This window comes from Anomaloglossus baeobatrachus, chromosome 7 (genome assembly GCF_048569485.1).
Source record: "Anomaloglossus baeobatrachus isolate aAnoBae1 chromosome 7, aAnoBae1.hap1, whole genome shotgun sequence".
Taxonomy (NCBI): domain Eukaryota; kingdom Metazoa; phylum Chordata; class Amphibia; order Anura; family Aromobatidae; genus Anomaloglossus; species Anomaloglossus baeobatrachus.
In genome coordinates this window covers 48,856,635-48,882,199 of record NC_134359.1, presented here as the reverse complement: position 1 = coordinate 48,882,199, position 25,565 = coordinate 48,856,635, and the positions used below count along the sequence as shown (strand labels likewise).

Here is a 25,565-nt window from a genome sequence, read left to right as displayed (position 1 = left end):
CCCAGGAGATGTGGTATGATCTCACCATGTTCCTGTACGGTCAGACACGGCCATTACACAGTATACAGCATGGGACACATATATAAGATTACCTTGGTACGGGATTATCCAATTGTAGAACTTTGTTTTTATTCCAAGATCTATTAATTACAATATTCCATAGATTGATGACCAATTTGATGTCACCGGGTATACAGCGTCCATATTTCCAATTTGGCTCTGCCTATTCTGTAATCCGTGATCGGCCCTCACTAGCAATACTCTTCTCATGTAAAATGCAAGGAAACTTCATGAAGTTGTTATTCCAGGGCTCAGACTTGACGTTTTTGACATGATTTCATGTAAATGTTCCAAGTTTACTTTCCATGTGTTATGTACGATATGCATGACCAGAGAGCCTCCTCTGACACCTCTGTGGTGACGTATGGAAAATTGGGTTCTCACTTTGTTTTCTTCCCTTCTATGTGGCGAAAGTCTCAGCCGAAATGACAGAATAATTAAAATGAGTTGAGTTGTAGTATAAAATAAGAGATAATATAATTGGTGCTATAATGTTATGAAGCCTCTCACTCTGATATATGCAGTAATGAATTACATTGCAGCTATATTTCTCATGCTAAATGTGATTTTTTTTTTTTAATTTTTTTTTTTTTTGCAAGTTTTTCTTTTTGCCCTTTTCTAGTAAGAATTACTCATTCTCAGAGGTTCTTACAAAAAACTAAATGTAATTTTTAGTATAAAAGTGAAGTGCAGTGTTTACTGACTTAAAGGGGGACTTTTCACTAGATTAAGTATGTTGAACTCATCACCTCATGGAATAGTGGCTGAAAACCTGAGTAAAACTTAGTTTTTATTTTTTTAATGTCTACCGTGTCAACATTAACTTGTAAAGTTTAGGTTTTAGTTTAATTGTGCATTACCATTAATAGAGACTTGTTTCTGAGGGTGTCTGCTTCTTCCCATGCATGGGGCTGACAAACCATAAGCAGGCATCATAATGCAGGGTAGAAAAGAAAAACATGCCCTGATCTCCTCACTGATCTCTGGAGCTACTGTATAGAGATAAAGCAGAACTGTGTTTGTGTCATTACAAATACTTCTAGGTTTCATCTCATAGCAGTCAGTGTGGGGCAGGGTGAGAGCTGACAGCACTGTGAGATGAAATCTGGAAGTGTTTGTAATGATACATAAATGCTGAAGAAAAAACATGGGTTAATCTGCACTGCTGCAAGATGGGATACAAATACACAATTGTGGATAATGAGCAGTTTATTTGACGCGTTTCAAGGTAATACAACTTTTTCATCAGAATACCACCAACGCAATGTAATGATACATAACACATAATGCAAAGTAGAAAAGAGCATGCCCTGAACTCCTCACTGATCTCTGGAGCTACTTTATAGAGATAAAGTAGAACTGTGTTATGTGTCATTACAAATACTTCTAGGTTTCATCTCATAGCAGTCAGTGTGGGGCAGAGTAAGAGCTAACCGCACTGTGAGTTGAAATCTGGAAGTGTTTTTGTAATGATGCATAAATACTGAAGAAAAAAACGTGGTTTAATCTGCACTGCTGCAAGATGGGATAAAAATTCACAATTCCTGATTATGGGTGGTTTAGTTGACGCATTTCGAAGTAATCCAACTTGTTTATCAGGATACCACCAAATCAGTCTAATGATACTTCAGAGCTGTGTTATGTATCCATATACAGTAGTTGCAGAGCTCAGATAAGAGAAGAGGGTATATTCTTCTTCTTTGCATAACACACAGTTGAACTAGAACATAAATTATTGCCTAAATATTATGATATAATGCAGCCCCAACAGAGAGGAGAAATTATTTTTTTTCTCAGTTCTGCAGCCACTATTCCATGATGTAGCAAATGTGACATGCTCAAATTGGTGGAAGGACCTCTTTATGGGGTATTTCAGTTAAGCTGATGTGTATTTCTGAGGCAAAAAAGTGTACATAAAATAGCTGTGTGGTAATAAAAACCCAAATAACATAATTGACTTTTCTGAAAAAATTAAAACTTGTAGTCTCTACACTTTCAAGCATTAGTTGGAGTATCTACAAGAACAAGTACAGTAGACCCTCTATATGGAAGACACGTGCATTCTATTCAATCCATTGATTTAGTTTCTTTATGGTGACGATGCAGAAGAAAATGAATATGTGTGTTCCTCTGTAGAATACAGCTGCTTGTTGGGTGCTAAGGGGTACTTTACACTCTGCGACATCGCATCCAAAATATCGTCGGGGTCACGTCGTTAGTGACGCACATCCAGCGCCGGTAGCGACATCGCAACGTATAAATCCTAGGTGCGATGATAAACTATCACAAAAGCGTCGAAAATCGGTGATCTGTGTAGTGTCGGTCATCTCCATAATGTCGGGTTGTCCGCAGGTACGATGTTGTTTGTCGTTTCTGCAGCTCCACACATCGCTGTGTGTAAACCCGCAGGAGCGACAAACATCTCCTTACCTGCGTCCCGACGGCAATGCGGAAGGGAAAAGGTGGGCGGGATGTTATGTCCCGCTCATCTCAGCCCCTTCGCTTCTATTGGCCGGCCGATTAGTGACGTCGCTGTGACGCCAAATGCACCTCCCCCTTGAAGGAGGGATTGTTCGGCAGTCACAGCGACGTCGCCCAGCAGGTATGTGCGTGTGAAGCTGCCGTAGTGATAATGTTCACTACGGCAGCAATCACCACATATCGCATGTGCGACGGGGTTGGGTAGTATCGCTCTCGGCATCACTAGCCGATGCTAGCGATGTCGCAACGTGTAAAGTACCCCTAACAGTCAGGCATCCTGTGTTTCGGCAATCCATAACAATCCTAAATTATTCTAGTGGAATAATTGATTGGCACCCCTATCCAGCCGCAGTTCGTTCAACAATCCAAGTATGGACCACAGGCCCCAGGTTTTTTGCCCAAAACTTAAGACCCTCGTAGTCATGTATGGACAGGATTCTCAAGGTGTGTCCACCTCTTACGTCTATGTTCTTTTTCATATTGTTGTGCAACTTCTTAGAGATTCTCTCAATCATGAGTGTATTTGTCCATGTAACTCTTTTCTTCCTTTTTTTTTAGGTGAAAGTGAAAACAGGACTTCTACCCCAACCAGCGAATTAGAGGAGCATGAAATATTTGAAAGTAAAGCAGTAGTTTCAGAACAAGCCTCTCAGACTCCACCATTTGTGAAGCCTGTCGAAACTACAGAATTGTTTTTTGAAGACAGTGGCTACATTAATCTAACTGAAAGCAATGTTGATACAGAGCTGAAGCCTTCCATTAGTGAAAGGGGAAAAATGCAGGATTCAGCTGTTCAGACACAAAATTTTGACAGTGATGTGGAGGTAACCACCGGCAGGGAAATCACATATTCTCAGGGATATACTTTGGCAGATAAAGTCCAATTTGAACTCAACGGTCATGAAAGTACTCCGGCACAGATCGCTGATCATCGGATGCTTCTAACGGGAAAAGAACATGAACTTGTCCGACATCTTAGTGAAAATGTCCAAACTCAAACTATCAGTGTCCAGGAGAACATGGTGGAAAGCTCCCAGTCACAAACATTTCATTTGTATAGGCAACATTCTGATCCCAAGCCTAAACCCTCCAATGAGATAACAAGGGACTATCTCCCCAAAGTTGGAATGACTACTTACAAAATTATACCCCAAAGATCGTTTGATGTGGAAAGGTATGTCGAGCATGAAAGTTCACAAGATGCAGAGAAATCAGTTTATCCATCAGTAAATGAATATGAAGCTACTCACACTATTACACATAGCAACATTGCTCCTCATTATGCCCAGACTTATGAAAAAAGTGAGCCACCGCCAGTGGTAAAAAATGGAGATCTATCACCTCAAGGATCAAACGTCAACACACTGAGTTCAGTTTCTAAAACTACTGCTGACCAAAGTCGGAAAGTACATTTTGCACTTTCAAGAAGTTTATCTGCTGCCCATGTTTTATCATCAGATAAAGCCCCTCCACCTGAGGTCAAACCAAAGCCAAAACCTCCAAGCCCAGTGAAAGGTCCAAGTTCTTTCTACCTACAAATGCAAAGGAGAGCTTCAAGCATGTACGTGACATCTGCTATTGCAAAGGCAAAAACTTCTGCAACTCCTTCTAACAGTACTGTTAAAATTAGAGACTTAGGAAATGAGGCTACGCATGTGATCAGACCGCTTCCTTCTAGAGTGAATGTACTAAATTTTCCTCCAAAGATGGATGAGAAATTACCAGAAGATAAGCCGACAACATTACCAGAAACGTACAGTGAATTTAAAAATGGTGGTCTTGGAACCAGTTCTGAATTGTACCATGCCAATATCTCACCAACTTCAACTGCGAATTATTCTATACAAGGGGAATTGTCAAATGATCTGTCTTTCCAGCCTCGAGAGGTTGAGTCTTTGGGTCATGAAGAAAAAAGGTTGGATGTTACAACGCTGGAACAAAAACTTTTGGAAACCAGGAATGTGCCTACATTATCCTCTTTTGAGAAACCATCTCTGGTTCTGCAGAATGAATGGAAACCTGAAGCAATTACTACTACATATTCCAGCAAACCTGTGCAACCCTTGATCTCTCCTACAAGCCAGAACCCTCCATTAACTCTGCCAAAACTAAGCAACCTTATCACACCAAGACCATTTCAAAGTTCACACTCTAATTCTTTTCCATCTTCTGTAACATCGGTGATTAGAAGGTCTCAGTCGCTCAGTTCTGGCTCCTCACCGACCAAATCACCTTTAAACCTGGACTGTCCCATTGGTTGGTCTCCAGTTACTTCTCCGACTGAAGCCAGAAAGGATTCTCTAGTATTTTCCACAATTTCACAGGAGGAGACCAAAGATGAGGTAATGTCTACCAAAAATATGAAGGTGAAAAAAATGTTAACAAATATTACTTCCGTGAAAATGAACAATATGTTTTTTAATTGGTTTGTCCCAACAACTTAAATATTATTTCTTGAGTGGTTTACAGATTGCCGATAAAAGACTTCACTACTTGATCCCAGAAACGTTTCTTCTTGTGACATTATGACCCTTTAATATAATTAAGCGGTTGTCCGTGTCTCTGCCTCAGTTCATGGAAAAGGGGTCTGACTTAGTTAATGATCTGAGATTGACAGTCAGCCACCTTTTATCATGACCTCAACATACAGGGAGGGAGGAAGCCTCCGGTCTGTGTGAGAAACGTCATCAGAAGATACTTTTCATTGACCATTTGACCACGTCATATCGGTCATCTGGAAACTGTAGAGAACAATTTTAATTTTACATAATTTTCAAACTCCACAAACTTACATTGATCCCCCCCCCTCGAAAAAAACCTACAGTTTGTAGATGTAAATAGAATTTTATTTTCTTTTGGAAAGTTTTCAGAACATTGCTACCCTTTTTTGTGTTTGGAAAACTTTGGTCCCAGTGTTCTACCAAAGTATAGTATTTGTCCAATGCAAATTGATTAGTTTTCACTGTGACCTACGCAAATCAAATGAGACAGGTTAAAGCCGAAGGGGTCAGGCCATAAACTAGGTGCAACCGTTACTTTAATTTTAGGGCATCAGAAGCAAGTTCCCCATCTATAGGGTATAACTTCAACATAGTAGGGTCATAAAAGAGGAGACCATAAAGCAAAGTACGGTCAGTAACTGAAAATGTGATGTCCGAGACCACCCACTTTGTTGAGTTAAGTAGAAGTAGAAAAAGTCACGTGGCTCATTAGTCACATTTTTTTTCCACGTAGAGGACTATAGCTTCTTCAATCATATGGGATCCGGAAACAAATTCGTATAATATACATTTTGTATCAATTACCTGTGAATTGAATTCCTAAATAGGAGAATAAGAGACCCCAGTCCTAATATTTATACAAAGAGACTATATTAAAATTTGAATATTGAACCCCAAATCGAACCCCTAACATTGCTACCGTGTGTGTATATGTAATAATATTGAGCTGTGTAATATTAATAATGTATTTAATTGACTTGTTCAATTTCGAGAAATGTTTTGTTTAACTTTCATTGAAGGGTAATTTCCATAGATTAATTAAATGATTAACTATTAATAATTTATTAAAATTGATCCTTGACACTTTCCTTATCCATGTGTGATGATTCAAGAGAGAAGTCTAAGCAGTGGAAGGAACATCTAGAGGGTAGATAGAATGACCATGACCGGGCTGTGGATCTACTGTATTTGCAACATGGCAGACTATTATAATTTACAGTTAGTGGATTAGAAAGAAGAATGGTCGACAGCATGGACATTGATGCTTTATAGGGAAGAACTCCTACTCCACAAAAACCACTTGTAACTTGTACCTAATATTTTTTCCATTGGAGGTATGTTTGTCAGCAGATATTACTCCTATAAACTATTTTCTCTATGCTGTAGGTCATGTAAATACAATTCTAGACCTATATAACCCTTTGTCCCTAGTATGTCATGGCATGGACTAGGGGATCGTCTAGCGTGAGCTAAAAACACAAAACTGGTTACACCACGACAAACAAAGGGTACACCGCGGACACTTAAACAACGGAGGGCCCTAGGACTAGTGAGAGGGAAGATGGAATCCTCCTCCACTTACCTGTTGCTGTACCCTGCACCCCTAGCCAGTCTTTATACAGGTTCCTCACCTGTCGCCGAGCAGGAACCTGAAGCCCTGAGATGACCCTACAATTGTCCCTGGCTAGGAAGTGGGCAGGTGAAGGACGCTAGCCCCACCGCTGCACTGATACAACACACCAGGGAGGGAATACAAATAGGGGAATACAACAACAGACTGCTGCAGTCAGAACCAAGACTCCAGCCACCATAGCAACTTCAACAGAGGGTTAACCGCAGCTCCTTCCACCTCCTGGCCCAACATCGAAATGACAAAGAGAATAACAGGCACCCTTTGCTGGTAGTAGTTTGGGATTGTTCCCTAACTGAAAACACCTGAGGTCACAATTAGCCTGCTTTCTGGCAAGGGATGCTGGCATTAACCCAATAACTGCCAGAAGAATGAAAAACACATTTAATATAGGGACTCAAGAATGGAAATGACTCTCCAGTCCAGGATCTGTCACAAGTCTCATATAGCAAAGGCACAAATGTGACATGGTAGCACTGTAAGGTTATAAGATCCACTATGCTATATGCAAATTAGGCCTCAAGTGTCCACTGATTCAAAGTGTCTAGTGGATTCAGCCCTAACTCAGCCCTTCTTTAATTTTTTGACTTGGATATGGGGCAAATGCATGCAAAGAAAAAAATGGAAATCCTGTACCCGAAAAAGGAAATCCTTAGTAGCTCTGTAACATAGGGATGACCGAATATCACAAATATTTGGCAATATTCGGCTTCGTGAATATCTGATGAATAGTTCGCCGCTATGCGAATATTCGATGTGTAATGAAAGTCTATGGGAAGCCCGATTAGTTGCTATTCGGGTTTCCCATAGACTTACATTGCGCATTGAATATTCACAAATCGTCGAATAGCGTCGACCTATTCGGCAAATATGGGCACTGCCGAATATTTGCGGTTTCCGATCATCCCTAGTTATAATGTCTCCCATGCTGTAGGCAAATTAGGCCTTAAGTATCCACTCATTTCACATATATAGCTTGGTCCTTTGCTTCCCATACAGAGCAATTTTTTTAACTGCAGGTGAGGTTACACATAAGCTAGGGACCCCAAAAATAGAGATTACCTTGGCGTTTGGTTTTGGGGCTCCTTTGCATTGATCAATACAATGGCTAAACATCTCTCATTCCTATTATTCATAGCAGTTATGCACATTCCATTTTCATGTTTTTCACTTTTTCAAGATAGTCCATTGTATTTTTCAGTCTAGTAATCCCATAGCAGTTCTGCTTTTCATTATTCCCGTATACATTGTGACTGGTGTGCAACTCTTTATCCTATTATTTAAGTATCCACTGGGCACATCCATTCTCCAATACTGGGCGTATAAACGTTTATATGCAGTAGATAGTCTAGGCAGCTCTTCCATTGCAGACCACTGTGATACAGGAAGATTCCAAATTTCTGGGTTCATGTAAAGATATACTATAGGTAAAGATATGAATGAAGCCAGGAGGAATGAAATTGGAAATTACCCTTTAAGGAGGATCCGCCACGAGGCCAATAGTGGACAGTCATTGCTCATATTTATTTATAATTGCCATTACTTTTTGTTATTGTGAATCCATAATACGGCTCCAGAGATATGGGTCTTTGTATTTCGTCTTTACTAAGGCGCTCTAGCAAACAGGATCCTCTGGGGAGTGTCTTTAGGCTGCTCTGCAATATTACATTGTCAATACCACCCCCTTTATGAAGAACAAAACAGAATCACAAAATAAAAAGACCTATATCTGTGGAAACATACAGTGGATTAAAAATAAATGAATAAACACCCCCCCCAACCCCGAATATTGAGGGGAGGAGCTAGAATAAAACGAGAGCAATAAATCTGGCCCCTTTGGAATGGTGGTATGTCGTCTTTACTATGTGTTCACATTAATCACTGTGTTGAATACACTTGTGTGGTTTTTATCAAATTTGTCATTAATGTATTTAACCCTGAGAATGTTGTCACTGTAATAACTTTTTGTTTTGTAGACACTAACCCCTGAACTAAAATACAGAGTGCATAGTCCTCCTCCCATTCCTGAAAAAAAGTCCACAGTATCTTTTCAAAGTTCTGATCCAGAACAGCTCCGCCAGGATATCCTGGTTGCCATACGTTCCGGACAGGCGGCTGCCAACCTGAAAAGGGTGAGTTCTTCAGACGTGATCAGATTCAGAATCCTCGTGTAAAAGCTTCAGGACTTTGTAGATTTTAGAGATTTCACATTAATAGCTTGAAAAGTGACAGGCTTCACAGGTAACAGGAACAGGACTGCTAGTCCAAGCCACACGAAGTACTTGATTTTTCCATGTGGCTAAAATAAGGAAATAATCTGTATATATTTTGGATCGGTGCCCGGTCGGTGCAACACTGTCTGGTACCAAAATTCAACTTATTATTTTGGTAATGCTGGTTCTCGTAATTCTCGTTGAGTAATTCTTTGAAGCCTTGTGGACGTTGAACTAACGGATAGACAATGGACTACATTGGGACTTAAAGGAGTTATCCGGAACTTAAGGATTGTTTTTCTATTGGTGTTGCTAACTACCTGCCTGTTTTACCATGCAATGATTTCTTCCGGTGGCTTCTACCGGTGATTCTCCTCCCGGGGACATCGTATCAACAGTGTAGCTGCTTCTCTACCACTCTTCTGTTGACAGAGCAGCTTCTTTTCTTCTGGTGTGCTGTGTTGACTTGACTTCAGACAATTTCATGCTGATTGATAGCTGGCTTCCCCCCTGCCTAACTGTGGGAAGCCGGCTTTCATTAAGCATGATCTTGACAGTGACGCCCCACCGACAGCTGAGCAACAGAGGAAGAGCTGCTCTGTTGATGTGAAGTCAAAAAAAGCAAGAGAGTTACTGCCTGAGCCCAGAGATATCTCCGTGAGATAGCACAGGCAGGTAGTTGGCAACAATCTGCCTGTAAGATCTTGTTTTTGTTTTTTTTTTTTCCTATTGGGCTAAGTCACAGATAACGCCATTAAAATGCCTTAATCAGGTCTGTATTCTGAGGTTAGAAGTGGACTAAAAGTGTTTGCAAATGCTAAGAAAACTTGACTGATCTTATTTATAGCAGTTTTGGAAAACTTTATGTACCATTGTGGAAAATATACTGAGCCAATTCTACAATGTGCATTGTATAACTGCTTTTTATCTAAGAAACTTTCTCTTCAGTGCTTGTTTTTCTTGAGATATTGAGGTTCCTTCAGAATTTGAGTTTAGATTCTCCAGAAATTAAGAGTAGTATGAGCCATCACTTTTACAATTAAAGGGAATCTGTCAGCAGGTTTTTGCTGTTTCATCTGATAGCAGCATGAGGGAGGCAAAGAGATCCTGAATCTAACAATATATCACTTAGATTGCTGACTACAGCCGTTCTGATATAATGAATGTTTAGATTTAGCAATGTAGTAGAGCTGAGAGAGTTGTCTCCGCCCACACCAGGCTCTCTATACATTATACGTTGACAGTGAAATGTCAATCAGAGGAGGGGGTGTGCCAAACTGCCATGTGTGTGACATTGTAGTCTAAGCAATGAGAAGTTCTGCTGCTTAAACAAACATTACAGGAAAACCACAGATCAGACCGTGACAAGACTGACAAGACGTGGCATCCCTGAATTCTATGTATTAACTCTTGCAGCATGCTGTCTTCAGCTTACATAGCAAAAATCTGCTGACAGATTCTCTTTAACGTTGCACCAGTTTTGTTAGGACACTCAATTTCTCATCATCATATGCATTCATGTATCATACCAACAAAACCCTTGATAGGTTCAGTTCACATTACAACCACCGTGTGATCACATAAAGACACATGCAGTTTAAATCTCTCCCAACAGAGTATCAGAAAGTCATGTTTTTTAATTGTATTTTTTGTTTTATTTATACCTGATATTTCTTGTTGACTTACAATATGTCAGGTGATGAGGGAAAGCAGGGAATTTGGCATCGAGTGATGAATAGTTTAAAAACAATCATCTGGACTGGTCTCCTGATTGAAACTTATTGGCTCATATAGGAGGCTGTAAGTTACAGGAAACTATAAGTTTGGATTGGGGATTTTAGAGGAGGCTGTAAATTTAGGCCAGAGATTTAGACGAGGCTGTAAATTTAGGACAGAGATTTAGAGGAGGCTTTAAATTTAGGCCATAGATTTAGACAAGGCTGTAAATTTAGGCCAGAAATTAAGAGCAGGCTGTAAGTTTGGTTCGTAGACCATTAGGCAGTCCGGGTGTTGAGGTTTGTATACGAGTTGTTAAATATGCTTGTCAGAACCCGGCCTAAGAAGTGTTTCGTAGACCTATTTTGGTAAATTATCAGTACTCCTTTCTCCACGCTAAGCATTTGATTCTTTGAAAATATGGATTTATTTTCGGTCTTATAAAGGGCTGATAAATTATCACTTGTTATATCAGCCAATTCAGTATTCAGCATGGAAAGTTAACCCCTTCTCCTGAGTTATCCCCTTTCTACCTGTTTCCCCGTCTCCATTGGGTTATATGCTGGACATTGATGAAGAATAATGCAGTTGAATGCAGTTTCTAGCGGTGGAGGATTAATGTCACAATTAGCAGGAAGTTCCCATAGATTTCACCAGGACATCTGACCAATTAAGATGCAGAAACCTGTCGGTGTCTTGATAAATAGCCCCCACTGATTTTTATAACTTAAATGAAAAATAGTTCACTTTGGTCTGACATTGCCTTCCACTAATGTCAAGCCCAATGTTCTGCAGGTCTTGTGAGCAGAGAACTATTTAAATGTCACACATAATCCTCAGTGCTTTTTAATTAAATATGAACTTTACATTACCTATGCTTGATGGAATTTGACTTTTCACATTTCTGAACCATTTTTTATGCTTGTTTACTAACTCAACACATTAGGAAGGTATACGGCTTGTTAAAATGTGCCATCTCCTGACACCAGGGTCTCCTATGTAACTGTACGATTGACCTGGTAACTTTTTTTTTTAATTCCTAAATTTACAAACTAATTCCTTTTTCTACGTACCATATGGAGTCCGTGAATTATTTAATTCCATGCATATAACATACCTTGAGGTGTATATTTAACTCTTTGTGTGTCGCCATCAACTGATTTGATAACCTTGATTAACCTTAAATAAATATATATAAATATATATAATATATATTTCTTTTTAATGCTGGGTTTGTTGCTTTAATTTTGTTGGTTAATATCTCACTGCAGGTAAGCTTACAATATTATCTGTTCTGAAACCTCCACCAGTCACCTAAAGAAGCACTCCTATCAAAATGTGTATCCTCTTAATATATTGCAAAAATCATATATATATATATAGCACTGTGTACTTAAAATTGCTCATTTTGCCATTTATACCCAATTAATTCTTCACTTTTCCATTAGGTGTAGATCACCTGATTAAAAACAGACCAGCTGAATCCCTCTAAGCTCTATGTAGAAACAGGAAGTCACTTTTCCCTACATGAGTCATTCCCCTCTCCAGTCACTGACCTAGTAGCTTTTTCCACCCTTCTGCCAGGGATTGTGCACTGATGACTCATGCAGGGAAAAGACTTTCTATTGCAATTTTTGTTATTATAAAAAAAATATATAAAATTTGCAATAAACACTATTGAAACATCAAAAGAGACTTCATATTTCTACATATAGCTCAGGAGAATTCAGGTAGTCTGTTTTTAATCACATGATGTCAAAGACCTAATGGAAAACAGAAGAATTAACTGGGTAGAATGGCAAAATAAGAAATGGCAGAATGAGAATGGCAGAAGAAAGAATGGATCCAGTATAAAGTCTATGCTTTGTCTTTGTATCCATACTCCACTATGTGTGCTATCTTCTGAGCTGTACGCTTTCTCAAAGAGTAGATGTTTGAATGCTTAGTTGAGGTTCCAGGACTTGGACTGCCAACGACCTGCTTGTAATTAAAAGAATAAAAAAAAAATAAGGTTTAAATACCCTTTAAAAGCCATAGACACCTTTTTGATCTGTTGCAGATTGAATAGCAAATGTAAAATATAAAGAATTTAGTGCAGTGTGTGAAGGTAGAAAGCAACCCGATCACTGGGAGTCCAAATGCTTGGTCACATCGATCTCATGAATAGGAGATCGGAAGAGCCCCGGCTGAACGAAGCAGAGGACGATCATGCGCTCTGTCTCCCCTTTTATTCTCAACGACACCGCCAGAGATTTCCAAGGATGTCAAAAGGATGCCTTTTGTTTTAAGAAAACAACAAATAATTATGTATATGTATAAAATTATTTTCTAAATGTTTAGTCCAATGGAACAACAATTACAATCAGGAAAGAAAGATTAGTTTTTTTTTGTAGCAGACCACTCGTGAACTGTGGTTGTACATGCACTCCTTCCTTTTACCTCTTCCAATCCTTCGGTGGAACTTGATGGACATGTGTCCTTTTTTTTTTTTTTTTTAACCGTATTAACTATGTAATGAAGCTATGTTGATATAGCGACAGTTGGTAAAGGCAATAACGTTCTGTTATCACAGAATACGTTGAGATATTTCTGAAACTAAAAGCCATATAAAGGTGGCTGAAAATGAAAGAATGAACAAACGAATAAAGTTTGCACTCTGACACCTAATGCAACTTCATTTTTAAGGCTGGAAACACATCTAGGCGAGTAAAATCGGTACGAGTTGGCTGAAAAAAACTCGGCTGATTTTAGTTCACGTTAGGTCAGAGTGCAATGCAACTGCACTGTGATCCTGAGATTTTTATCATGATTGCAGTGCGTGTGTAATGCGTGTGTGATCCTGTTTTTTCTCAGCAGCTGTCATCTGCCATTCAGCTCTGCTACATGGCCGCTGACAGCAGACACAGACAGCCATGTAGCAGAGCTGAATGGCAGATGACAGCATACACAGACAGAGCCGCACGATCAGAATGAACTCGGGTGAACTTCACCCGACTTCATTGTCATGCCGCGGCTCTGTCTGTGTCGCATCCTGATTAGCGGTCACCCGTGAAGGACTCACCAGTGACTGCTAATCCCCTGAGTGACTGAATTGAGCAGCGCGATTACTGCTGCCATCACTCAGGTTACACGCGGCTAGCTGTATTCTCCCCCCGTGACCGCAACTCACCTGTGACTTCATTGCTGTCACTCAGGCAACTTGCTGTCACTGTTGGAGGATCCAGCGGTGGCCACAAGTTACCTGAGTGACATCAGCTGATCGCGCTTCTCACCTCAGTTGCTGTATGGAGCTGTCAGGAGCGGCGGTGTCTTCTGCAGCTCCTGTTACCTTCATGTAGCAGAGCTGGAATCGACGCGGGACCTCCGTGGATTACGTCGGACATGGATGGGTTTTTTGGGCACTTAATAAAGTGGTGAACGAGGGTATTTGTTATTGTTTATTATTTCAAATAAAGGATTTTTTCACCGTGTGTGTTTATTAACTTTAATTTACAGGTTAATCATTGGTGGTGTCTCATAGACGCCTGCAATAATTAATCTAGGATTTAGTGGCAGCTATGGGCTGCCATTAACTCCTTATTACCCCGATTGCCAACGCACCAGGGCAAATCGGGAAAAGCCAGGTACAGTCCCAGGACAGTCGCATCTATTGTATGCGGCAATTCTGGGCGGCTGCTGGCTGATATTGTTAGGCTGGGGGGCTCCCCATAACGTGGAGCTCCCCATCCTGAGAATACCAGCCTTCAGCCGTATGGCTTTATCTGGCTGGTAATAAAATTGGGGGGGACCGCACGCTGTTTTTTTAAATTATTTATTTTAATGCACAGCATAGACACGCCCACTGGCTGCTATGATTGGTTGCAGTGAGACAGCTGTCACACAGTTTGGGGGCGTGTCTGCCTGCAACCAATCATAGGTTCCGGTGGGCGAGTAAAGCAGGGAATATGAGATTGAATAATGAGCGGCCGGCTTTTTCAAAAGAGGAGAAGCCGCCGGAGCAGTGTGAACGTCGTGCAGCGCCACGCTGGTGATCGGGGATCGGTGAGTATGAGAGAGGGGGGGAGAGGGATAGACCGACATGGACAGAGAGTGAGGGACAGAGATAGTGACCGACCGACAGACAGAGAGAGAATAGAGACCGAGAGGGAGAGACCGACTGGCAGAGAATAGAGATTGACAGACATTGTGAGACATCTTTCGTTTCCAGTGTTTTAGGAAACATGCGAGAAATGTATTTAGAAAATCGGATGTCACTAGGATGGTGTGAGTGCCGTCCCGTGACATCCAGTTTTTTACACGCTCCCATAGACTTGCATTGGAGAGACTCGCAGTAGAAACTCGCAAAAAAGCAGCATGCTGCTTTTTTTTTTCTCAGTCCGATTTGGACTGAGAAAAAAATCGCAAATGCGAGCTGAATCATTCACTAACGTGTCCGATTCCAATGCGAGATTTTCTCTCATTGCTTTACTGCGAGAAACTCGCAAGTGAGAAGCAGCCCTTACTCTATGTAATCACTTATAGACTCGATATACTTTTAGAATTTTGAAAAAGAGGGGGAAAAAGGCAAAAGACTTGGATGTTCTATTGTTTGGACTGCTGCCAAAGATGGAGCCAAAAGCTTGGTTTTCATAGAATTATAGAATGGTAGAGTTGGAAGGGACCTCAAGGGCCATTGAGTCCGACTTCCAGTGAGTGCAGGTTTTCCTAAATCATCCCAGCTATATGTTTATCCAGCTTCCACTTGAAGATTTCCATTGAAGGTGAGCTCACCACCTCCCGTGGTCACCTGTTCCACTATCTGCCCTCACTACCTCCTGGGGTAGCCTGTTCCACTATCTGATTGCCCTCACTACCTCCTGGGGTAGCCTGTTCCACTCTCTGATTGCCCTCACTACCTCCTGTGGTCGCCTGTTCCACTCTGACTGCCCTCACTGTCAGAAAGTTTTTCCTAATGTCTAATCTGAATCTCCTTCCTTTTTAGTTTCATCCCAATGCTTCTTGATTTGAAAAGACTTGAATCCATTTTATTTTATTGTTTTATCATTTTTCCATTGTGCCTTTAACAGTTTAGCCCAATATAATCCCTAAGATGTAAAAGACAATTAGGTCTGACTCTCTTGTGAGGTTGTGACCATCTATATTGTAAATGGTCGCGATGTATCGCATTGGAGGAGATCGTCTGCAATATAAAACCTGTAATTGTTTACTATGGGACTTATAGATCCACAAGTCTTGGTAATGTATTAAGGGTTAGAATCCCTTTAAGAATAGCTAGAGTGCTGGACGGCTCTGGCTGTTCACATACCTCCACCCATGGGTGTGTCTGGTCTGATATAAGAGACTGTTTGGTCTCATGGTCTATAGGTGCTTGGAAGCGGTTTACTTCCTGGAGGCACCCTGTGAACAGACCATGTGGGTGAGAGTCGGTTGCAGATTTCCCTGGTGGCACTGACTAGGAGGCCAGGTGCGTGGAACCTGTGGTCGCTCTGTGCTTGGGAAGCTGGAATCCGTCTGAGGATCTGGACTGACAGGTGTCGCTGTCTGAGAGCAAGTCAGTTTCTGTTTGGTGATCCCATGGAGGCATCTTCCGAAGTGTCCGTGGGAGCCCTGCTCAAGCTCCAGAAAGGTAACCTCAGACAAGGGGTTGTGTACTGACTGAAGTCAGTGAGTGGACAGTGCAATACTGCTTGGATACCACTGCTGGGCTGTATCCAATGTTGTGTAGGCATACCCGCGAATGAAACAGATTGTTTAACATTTATGTTTCTGTATAGTCGAAGGAAGGCTTTTTTATGTTGCTGGAAAGCAGTTCAAGTGTGCCTGGACTATTTAGATAGAAACCATTCTTGTGTGCCTCAATGCTGTGCAGCCAAACGAGTGTACCCCATTACATTTAGTGAGCGCTCACACTCTGTAGACATCCAGATGAATTTTGTAAATTATTCATATACAGTGGAACCTTGGTTTATGAGAACAATCCGTTCTGGGAGTGTGCTTGTAAACTAAGTTACTCGTCTAGCAAAACAAAACTTCCCATAGGAAATAATGCAAGCTCAGACAATTCATTCCACAACTTGTTCAATGCCCCATCCTGGTCCCCTATTGTGACATTACAAACATGCACAAACACACACATACACACGCACACACATACTGACCTTACCTTCCGTTTCATCACCGCCCTCCTGGTTCTTGCAGTTCGCCGGTACAGGATGTGTATCGGGTAACCATCATGACGATGGAGGAACTTCCGCTGCCAGAGCGCTGATGTCAAAGGCAGAGCTGCTTGCCTCTGGCCGGCGCGCAGCCGAAATTCCTCCATCGTCGTGATGGTTACCCGATACACATCTTGTACCGGCGAACCACAAGAACCATGAGGCCGGCGATGGAACGGAAGGTAAGGTGAGAATAATGTGTCTGTTTTTGTGTCTGTTTTTGTGTCTGTTTTTGTGTCTGTTTTTGTGTCTGTTTTTGTGTGTGTTTTTGTGTGTGTGTTTTGTGTGTGTGTTTGTGCAGACTGCAAGAGCAGGTCAGAGCGCGGTGAAAGTACGGAACCGGAAGTGTGTGCGGTGAGCATTTGCTCGTACAGCAAAACTTGCTCCTAAACTGAGTTACAAATTTACGGCAAGCTTTGCTCGTATAGCGAAATGCTCGCTAACCGGGGTTCCACTGTATTTATATAGAAACCGTTCCTGTGCGCCTCAATTCTAGCAGCCAACTGAGTGTGCCCCATAACATTCAGTGAGCGCTCACACTCTGTAGACATCCAGATGAATTTTGGAAAGTATTCATATATCAGGTATCAATTCTAAAAAAAATGTTGTCTTCATGTCTACATCCAGTTTTGTAAATTTTTGTCTTTTTTCTTATTCTTCTTCCAGATTACCATCCGCTCAAATACTATTTCCATTAATGGTAAATCCCGAATCAGTCATCCGGTTTTCTCAGAAACACTATCTGAAGACTAGTTATGGTGCCAAAGATCAAGAATGGTTCTATCGCCATCATCCACCATGTACCTGGTTAATAGATGTATGTGTAAAAGTGTTTTGTGAGTTAAATTAAAGTATATATTAATATATTAAAATAAGATGCAATATCGCTGCAACTTTTCATAGGAAAGTTTCAGAAAAAAAGAAAATATATTTTTGGGGGAATTTTGTAATTAACTTAAGTTTGTGGCCTGCCATTTTCTATAATTGTAGACATTTAGGTTCTGATTAAAATATAACCCAAAAGTTAAGAGATTTATAGGAAAACTTCTCTATTTTCTGTTTGTTCTGTAAATTTATACTGTATGCTGCAACTTATTTTTTGTTTTTTTTGACTATGCTGTAATGAATCTTAAGTGAAGTTGATTCCTTAAATTTACTGTATAGACCTGCCAATGTTGCCTCATTGTTCTAGGTATAATTTAATGAAATCTGCGACGAGCAGTGCTGACTTTAATTCTGATTAAAATGTTACTGTACCTGTTACCTTGACCGGTCATCTACTGCTTTTTTGTTTTTTGTTTTTTTTTTATGTATCACTGTTTGACAAATGTTATAATGGTTCTTCACCTAAATTTATTATTGGAAAATAGTGATTTAATTTGGCACATTTAAATTCTTAAAAGAATTGACATGTGGGGATGCAACCGGCCTGATGCTTCGCTTCACAGGAAGTTACAGTCGGAGATGTCTGGCTATGGTTCTCTCCCCTCTTGACATTAAAACATAGACACACAGCGTGTATAAGTAATAAGTGTATGGTGGAGTTAGTAGAAATGTGTTTGAGTGACTGCTATTTTATGTTTAGGGCTGCTTTTAAAGAGAATCTGTCACCAGATTTTTGCTACCCTTTCAGAGCAGCATGATGTAGGGGCAGAGTTCCTGATTCCAGAAGTGTATCACTTAGTTTACTGGATGCAGCAGTTTTGATAAAATCACTGTTTTCTTTGCTGTAGATTTTGCTGCTCCGGAAATGAGCTGTGTATAACCCCGCCCACATCACTGATTGGCAGTTTTTATAAATGCACAGTGCGCACAGAATGCTGCCAATTAGTGGTGGGGGCGGGTTATACACACCTCAATCAGTGGTGGGGGCGGGGTTACACAGAGTTGGAGGACTAGATGCCAAGAGACACCTAGTCCTGTAGTGAGAATCTCCTGATTTTATTGAAACCGCACCACGCAAAGCCTAATAAGTGACACATCACTAATTGGCAGCTTTCTGTGTAAACTCTGCATTTATAAAAGCTGCCAATCAGTGATGTGGGCGGGGTTATACACAGCCCAATCAGTGGTGGGAGCAGGATTACACAATTGGAGGACTAGATGCCAAGAGACACCTAGTTCTGTAGTGAGGATCTCCTGATTTTATTGAAACAACACCACACAGCCTAATAAGTGACACATCACTGATTGGCAGCTTTCTCTGTACACTGTATTGATAAAAACTGCTAATCAATTGTGGGGGTGGAGTTACACAGAGTGGGAGGAATAGATGACAAGAGACACCTTGTATTGTAGTGAGAACTTCTTGGTTTTAGTGAAACACACAGCCTAATAAGTGACACATCATTGATTGACAGATTTTTGTGTACACTGTGCATTTATAAAAGCAGCTAACCAGTGGTGGGGCGGGGTTACACAGAGTGGGAGGACCGGATGACAAGAGATACCTAATCCTGTAGTGAGAATCTCCTGATTTTATTGAAACACCAACACACAGCCTAATAAGTGACACATCACTGATTGGCAGCTTTCTGTGTACATTGATTAAAGCTACTGATCAGTGGTGGGGAAGGGGTTACACAGAGTGGGAGGAATAGATGGCAAAAGACACCTTGTATTGTAGTGAGAATTTCTTGGTTTTAGTGAAACAACACCTAGCCTAATAAGTGACACATCACTGGAATCGGGCTCTCATCCCCTATATAATGCTTCTCTCAGATTACGTAGCAAAAACCTGCTGACAGATTCCTTTTAATCATTCAGGATTAGAGAAAAAACATAAATTGCGCCAATCATTTTTGGTACTTTATGACCCATCTTGCTAAACCAGCCCTATTGAAGGTAAGCCAAAAAATAACCTATGCAAAACCAGTAGACAGGTGTGGCGCTGTGTCTAAGAAAAACAAAAAAGTCACAGCTGAAGACTGTGCGGAGAGAAGAGAATCTTCCGGGCAGAACTCATTGGAATTTGCATTATCGATCAGAATTTTCCAAAAATGAACTTGGACGGAGAACCTGCATGACTTTTATAGAACGTTCACTACTTTTTTGCATTACTGTGTCAACCATCATCGTACATAAATTCACACTGTCTTCCACTGCCAAATAAAAAAGTTTTAGTTGTATGATTTAGATGTAATTTCTTGTTCTTAATTTTCCACATAAATATATTGTTCAGTAGTCACTATATTCATTTATCTATCTATATCTATATCTATATATCTATATATCTATATATATATATATATATATATAGTTGTGTTTGTTCGTAGTTTTCAAAATTGCCTAATTTTTGTTTGTTGCATAGAATTTTATTTTATTTTTTTTTTTATTGTTTCTTCACTAATTAGCTATTTTATTATTTTGTTTTTTTATAATGTTTGTTTGGAGTAAATTCACATTTCTGTGTCTACTTACAAAAAAAAAAGCTACAGATTAAAAAAATCCTTACTGCAACTAAGTCTTTTGTAGCAGTATAAGTTTATGCCAATTAATTGGATTTTATTTTCTAGTTTTATTGACTACTAGCTGTAGTACCTGGGCGTTGCCCGGGATAGTAAGGCCTAAGCCACACTGCGAGAAAATCAGTGCGAGTGGAGTGCGATAAAACATCGCATTCCACTCGGACCAATTCTAGCCTGTGTGTCAGCACACATGAGCGATTATTTTCTCAGCCCTAATTGGACCGAGAAAACAATCGCAGCATGTAGTGATGGTAAGGCGAGACTTTTCTCTCGCACCCATTCAAGTGAATGGGGCGAGAGAAAAATTGCACTGCACTCGCGGTACACCGGTGTACCGCGCGTGCAGAGCGAGAATGGCAATAGCCGGCTACGGAAGAGAGAGGGCGAGAAATTCCTCCCGCCTCTCCGCAGCACCGGCCCGCCCCTCCTCAGAGCTGGCACTCCCTTCCGGATAGCAGGCACGCCCCCCCCCGCAGCTGAGGTCCGCACGCACAGTCGGACCGCAGTCGCAGGGTTACTCGCATGACACTCGGCTCCTGCTGTGCTGCCAGCACGAGCCGAGTGTCATGCGAGCATTGCAGTAGTGCCCCGTGTGTCCCCAGCCTAACTGTCTCTCTGTATCTCTCCCAGTCTCTGTCTATCTGTCTGTCTGTCTCTTTCCTTGTCTGTCTGTGTCTCTGTCTGTCTGTTTCTCTCTCTCTCTGTCTGTATTTGTATCAGTCTGTCTGTCTCCATCTCTGTGTCTGTCTGTCTCTCTCTACCTCTGTCTGTCTCTGTGTGTGTCTGGCTGTCTCTTTGCCCGGCTGTCTCTTTGCCCGGCTGTCTCTTTGCCCGGCTGTCTCTGTCTGTCTCTATCTCTCTGACTGTTTCCCCGGCTGTCTCTGTCTGTGCTTATGTCTGTCTGTCTGTCTGTCTTTTTCTGTCTCTCTCTATCCGTCTTCCCACCGACATCTTATTACCTCACACATAAGCTTCATATACTAACAGTTTATATTGTTCCTATAGCAACCACTGACAGTTGCTATTAATAACCTATAGCTCCCACCTCCATTCAGTTTAATGGAGGCAGGATTTTGGAGAGTAACTGTAAAGCACAGGGTTAAATTTTCCTGTCAAAACATAGTCTATGACGTTCCCTGAGTCACATTAAGCGTCTGTGCAAAATTTCGTGATTGTAAATGCAATGGTGCGGATTCCTTTAGCGGACATACATATATATATACACATACACACACAGCTTTATATATTTGTTTTTCTTACCGCAAAAACGCAAATTGCCTCTTAACACTAGAAGTCCCAGAAATTTCGAGCTCCATAGGGTTCCAATAGTAGAAATGTTAAATGACCCCTCTCTGGGACTTCTAGTGTTAAGAGATGAAGTGGACTTGAACTTTAGCGCCACCTATTGGAAGTAGCAAAAAAATCAATATCGATCCTGCGGTGTGACTTGCAACATGACTTAGGATAAAAGACAAAGCATGGAATTCAGTTAAGATGAAAAGGGTCACTCACCCATTAAAACATGTAGGCATGGAGAGGAAGCGCAGATTTGGCTGCGGCTAGTCAGACGATGGCCGTTTCATGTATGAGGATGCTTCTATGGGTCTGAGCTTTAATAAAGAAGTTATTTTATCAGCTGAGTTCAGCTTTTCTTTTTAATTTAATTCCATGCTATTTCCTTCCTCTCTCAGGGGTCTGAAAGCTGAGCACCAGCGTATTTGGCTTTTTGATTTTCATGTGAGCAAGTAGAATACTGAGTACTCCACACTGGTCCATTAATTGTGCCGAGTTGTTTCACTTTCTAAAAGCCAAACCATAATCTCTATTGCAGACACTTGTTTACGGGTGTTACCCCTCCTCAGTACAAAGCATAGTTAATTTTCTAATAAAGCATTGCATGGCTTATAAGACTCCTTACACTGGCATGTCACGCTTCTCAAAGAGAGATGCTACCCATTAGACTCCAGTTATAGGCATCTCCTACAACCAAATCAGATCTCTGATGTTGCCCCGAGGAAGGACAACACCCAGAAACACTTGTCTGCAAATTGAGGTTCTGATCTGGCTTAAATCCTAGGTCATATGAAAAGGCTCGTTAATGGGCCACTTTTGACTTTTAGGATTGCTATTTTCAATAGGTGGCGCTACAGTTAGTCTCCTTCCTCAATGAAGAGACAATTTGAATACAGTCATATGAAAAAGTTTGGGCACTCCTATTAATGTTAACCTTTTTTCTTTATAACAATTTCGGTTTTTGCAACAGCTATTTCAGTTTCATATATCTAATAACTGATTGGCTGAGTAATATTTCTGGATTGAAATGAGGTTTATTGTACTAACAGAAAATGTGCAATCCGCATTTAAACAAAATTTGACCGGTGCAAAAGTATGGGCACCTCAACATAAAAGTGACATTAATATTTTGTAGATTCTCCTTTTGCAGAAATCACAGCCTCTAGTTGATTCCTGTAGCTTTTAATGAGTTCCTGGATCCTGGATGAAGGTATATTTGACCATTCCTGTTTACAAAACAATTCCAGTTCAGTTAAGTTTGATGGTCGCAGGGCATGGACAGAAAGCTTCAAATCATCCCACAGATGTTCAATGATATTCAGGTCTGGGGACTCGGATGGCCATTCCAGAACATTGTAATTGTACCTCTGCATGAATGCCTGAGTAGATTTGGAGCGGTGCTTTGGATCATTGTCTTGCTGAAATATCCATCCCCTGCGTAACTTCAACTTCGTCACTGATTCTTGCACATTATTGTCAAGAATCTGCTGATATTGAGTTGAATCCATGCGACCCTCAACTTTAACAAGGTTCCCGGTGCCGGCATTGGCCACACAGCCCCAAAGCATGATGGAACCTCCACCAAATTTTACTGTGGGTAGCAAGTGCTTTTCTTGGAATGTCGTGTTTTTTTGCCTCCATGCATAATGCCTTTTTGTATGGCCAAACAACTCAATCTTTGTTTCATCAGTCCACAGGACCTTCTTCCAAAATGTAACTGGCTTGTCCAAATGTGCTTTTGCATACCTCAGGCGACTGTTTGTGGCGTGCTTGCAGAAACGGCTTCTTGCGCATCACTCTCCCATACAGCTTCTCCTTGTGCAACGTGCGCTGTATTGTTGACCGATTCACATTGACGCCATCTGCAGCAAGATGATGCTGCAGGTCTTAGGAGGTGGTCTGTGGATTGTCCTTGACTGTTCTCACCATTCTTCTTCTCTGCCTTTCTGATATTTTTCTTGGCCTGCCACTTCTGGGCTTAACAAGAACTGTACCTGTGTTCTTCCATTTCCTTACTATGTTCCTCACAGTGGAAACTGACAGTTTAAGGCTATGTGCGCACTTACCGGATTTTACCGTGGATTTCCCGCGGATTTGCTGCATGTTTCGCTGCAGAAAATGTTCATAACATCTCTGCAGTGAATCACCAGCAAATCCTATGGAGAAAAAAAATCCTGTGCGCACTGGGCGGAATTTGACAGCTGCATGTTTTGCTGCGGGAATCCCGCAGCAAAAACAAGTGCACGTCACTTCTTTTCCGCACATCGCTGCGGGATTTCACTCCATTTACTCCAATGTAATCATGAAATCCCGCAGGGAATAACGCAGGTAGCAAATTCTGTGCGGTTCACTGCGTTTTCCTGCGTTATTCCCTGCGGTATTTCGCGGTTTACCTCCGGTAATGTACATCGCTTGTCTGCGGTTTTGCAGGGAAGTGATGTCATTACAGGAAGAGGAAGCCGTGCAGAGAGTAAACACACACAGATCACACACTCAGACATCACAGACATAGAACACATAGACACAGACACATAGAACACACATAGAAAGAAAACGGAAATATAGAAAACAAAGAACGTGGGCTCCGCTGCATATTTACCTTCCAGCCGAGGTAAGCACACAGCGGCGGCCCGGTATTCTCAGGCTGGGGAGGGAGAGGGGCAGGGTTAATGTCCCCCGCCTCACTCCCCCTCCGGCAGCCGAGAATATCAGCCGCAGCTGCCCCGGGACTGTCGCATGCATTATGTGGCAGCACCGGGAGTGTCCTCGGCTCTTCCTGCTGCCGTGTAGCAGTGGCGGCAGGGTAATACAAGGGGTTAATGGTGGGGGATCACCGCCATTAACCCCAGGCTTGATCATGGCAGCGTCTATGTGACAGCTGACATGATCAACCCGTAAGTAAAGTGAAAAAAACACAGACACCGAAAAATCCTTTATTTTAAATAAAACCAACAAGCCTCGTTAACCCTTTTATTAACCCCTCCCGCACCAAAGCTCCGGCGTAATCCACACAGCTCCGGCATAATCCACAGGTCCTGCGCTGCTGACATCCAGCCGCGATGTGTCACAGACACAGCGCTGAATGAATGCAGCAGACAGCAGAGGTAATTACCGGTCATTTCCCACGGCCGGTAATGTGAACTCACTGCCGACCATGGGAAATGCAGCGATCTGTCCTCTATCTATCCCTCTATCTGTCTGTCTATCTATCTACTATCTCAGAATTAAATGACTTTTTTTTTTTTTTCTTCAATGTGCTTTATTGCATTGAATGCAATAAAGCACATCCCAACCCGCACGCGGCAAAACCGCGGCAATACCGCGAATAATACTGCGGTAAAGCCGCAGCAAACCGCGTGCGGTTTTCGGGTGCGGTTTCCCGCGGTTTTTTACCGCTGGTGCGGTAATCTTTGAGAGCATGCGGAATTTTCTCAAGAAAATTCCATTTCCCAGTGCGCACATAGCCTTAATCTCTGAGACAACTTTTTGTATCCTTCCCCTGAACAACTATGTTGAATAATCTTTGTTTTCAGATCATTTGAGAGTTGTTTTGAGGAGCCCATGATGCCACTCTTCATAGGAGATTCAAATAGGAGAACAACTTGCAAGTGGCCACCCCTTAAATACCTTTTCTCATGATTGGATACACCTGCCTATGAAGTTCAAAGTTCAATGAGGTTACAAAACCAATTTAGTGCTTTAGTAAATCCGTAAAAAGTAGTTAGGAGAGTTCAAATCAAGAAATTGATAAGGGTGCCCATACTTTTGCACCGGTCAAATTTTGTTTAAATGCGGATTGCACATTTTCTGTTAGTACAATAAACCTCATTTCAATCCAGAAATATTACTCAGTTCATCAGTTATTAGATATATGAAACTGAAATAGCTGTTGCAAAACCCCAAATTGTTATAAAGAAAAAAGGTTAATATTAATAGGGGTGCCCAAACTTTTTCATATGAGTGTATATCCCAGAGGAGCATTGCAGCTA

The 25,565-nt window shown here is 41.4% G+C and overlaps 1 protein-coding gene across 3 annotated transcripts in view; it reads left to right on the top strand.

The window, feature by feature from the left end:
* Positions 1–19,944, top strand: part of COBLL1 (cordon-bleu WH2 repeat protein like 1) — a 204,525-nt gene extending 184,581 nt beyond the window's left edge. For 2 of the 3 annotated variants that reach the window (XM_075317271.1, XM_075317270.1), the window contains exons 13-15: positions 3,100–4,883; positions 8,649–8,804; positions 17,483–19,944. In XM_075317271.1, coding sequence (XP_075173386.1) covers positions 3,100–4,883; positions 8,649–8,804; positions 17,483–17,569 — 2,027 coding nt within the window. In that variant the 3' untranslated portion in view covers positions 17,570–19,944. The remainder of the gene's footprint in view (positions 1–3,099; positions 4,884–8,648; positions 8,805–17,482) is intronic. The other variant, XM_075317272.1, reaches the window with a different exon arrangement.
* Positions 19,945–25,565: the final 5,621 nt, after the last annotated feature.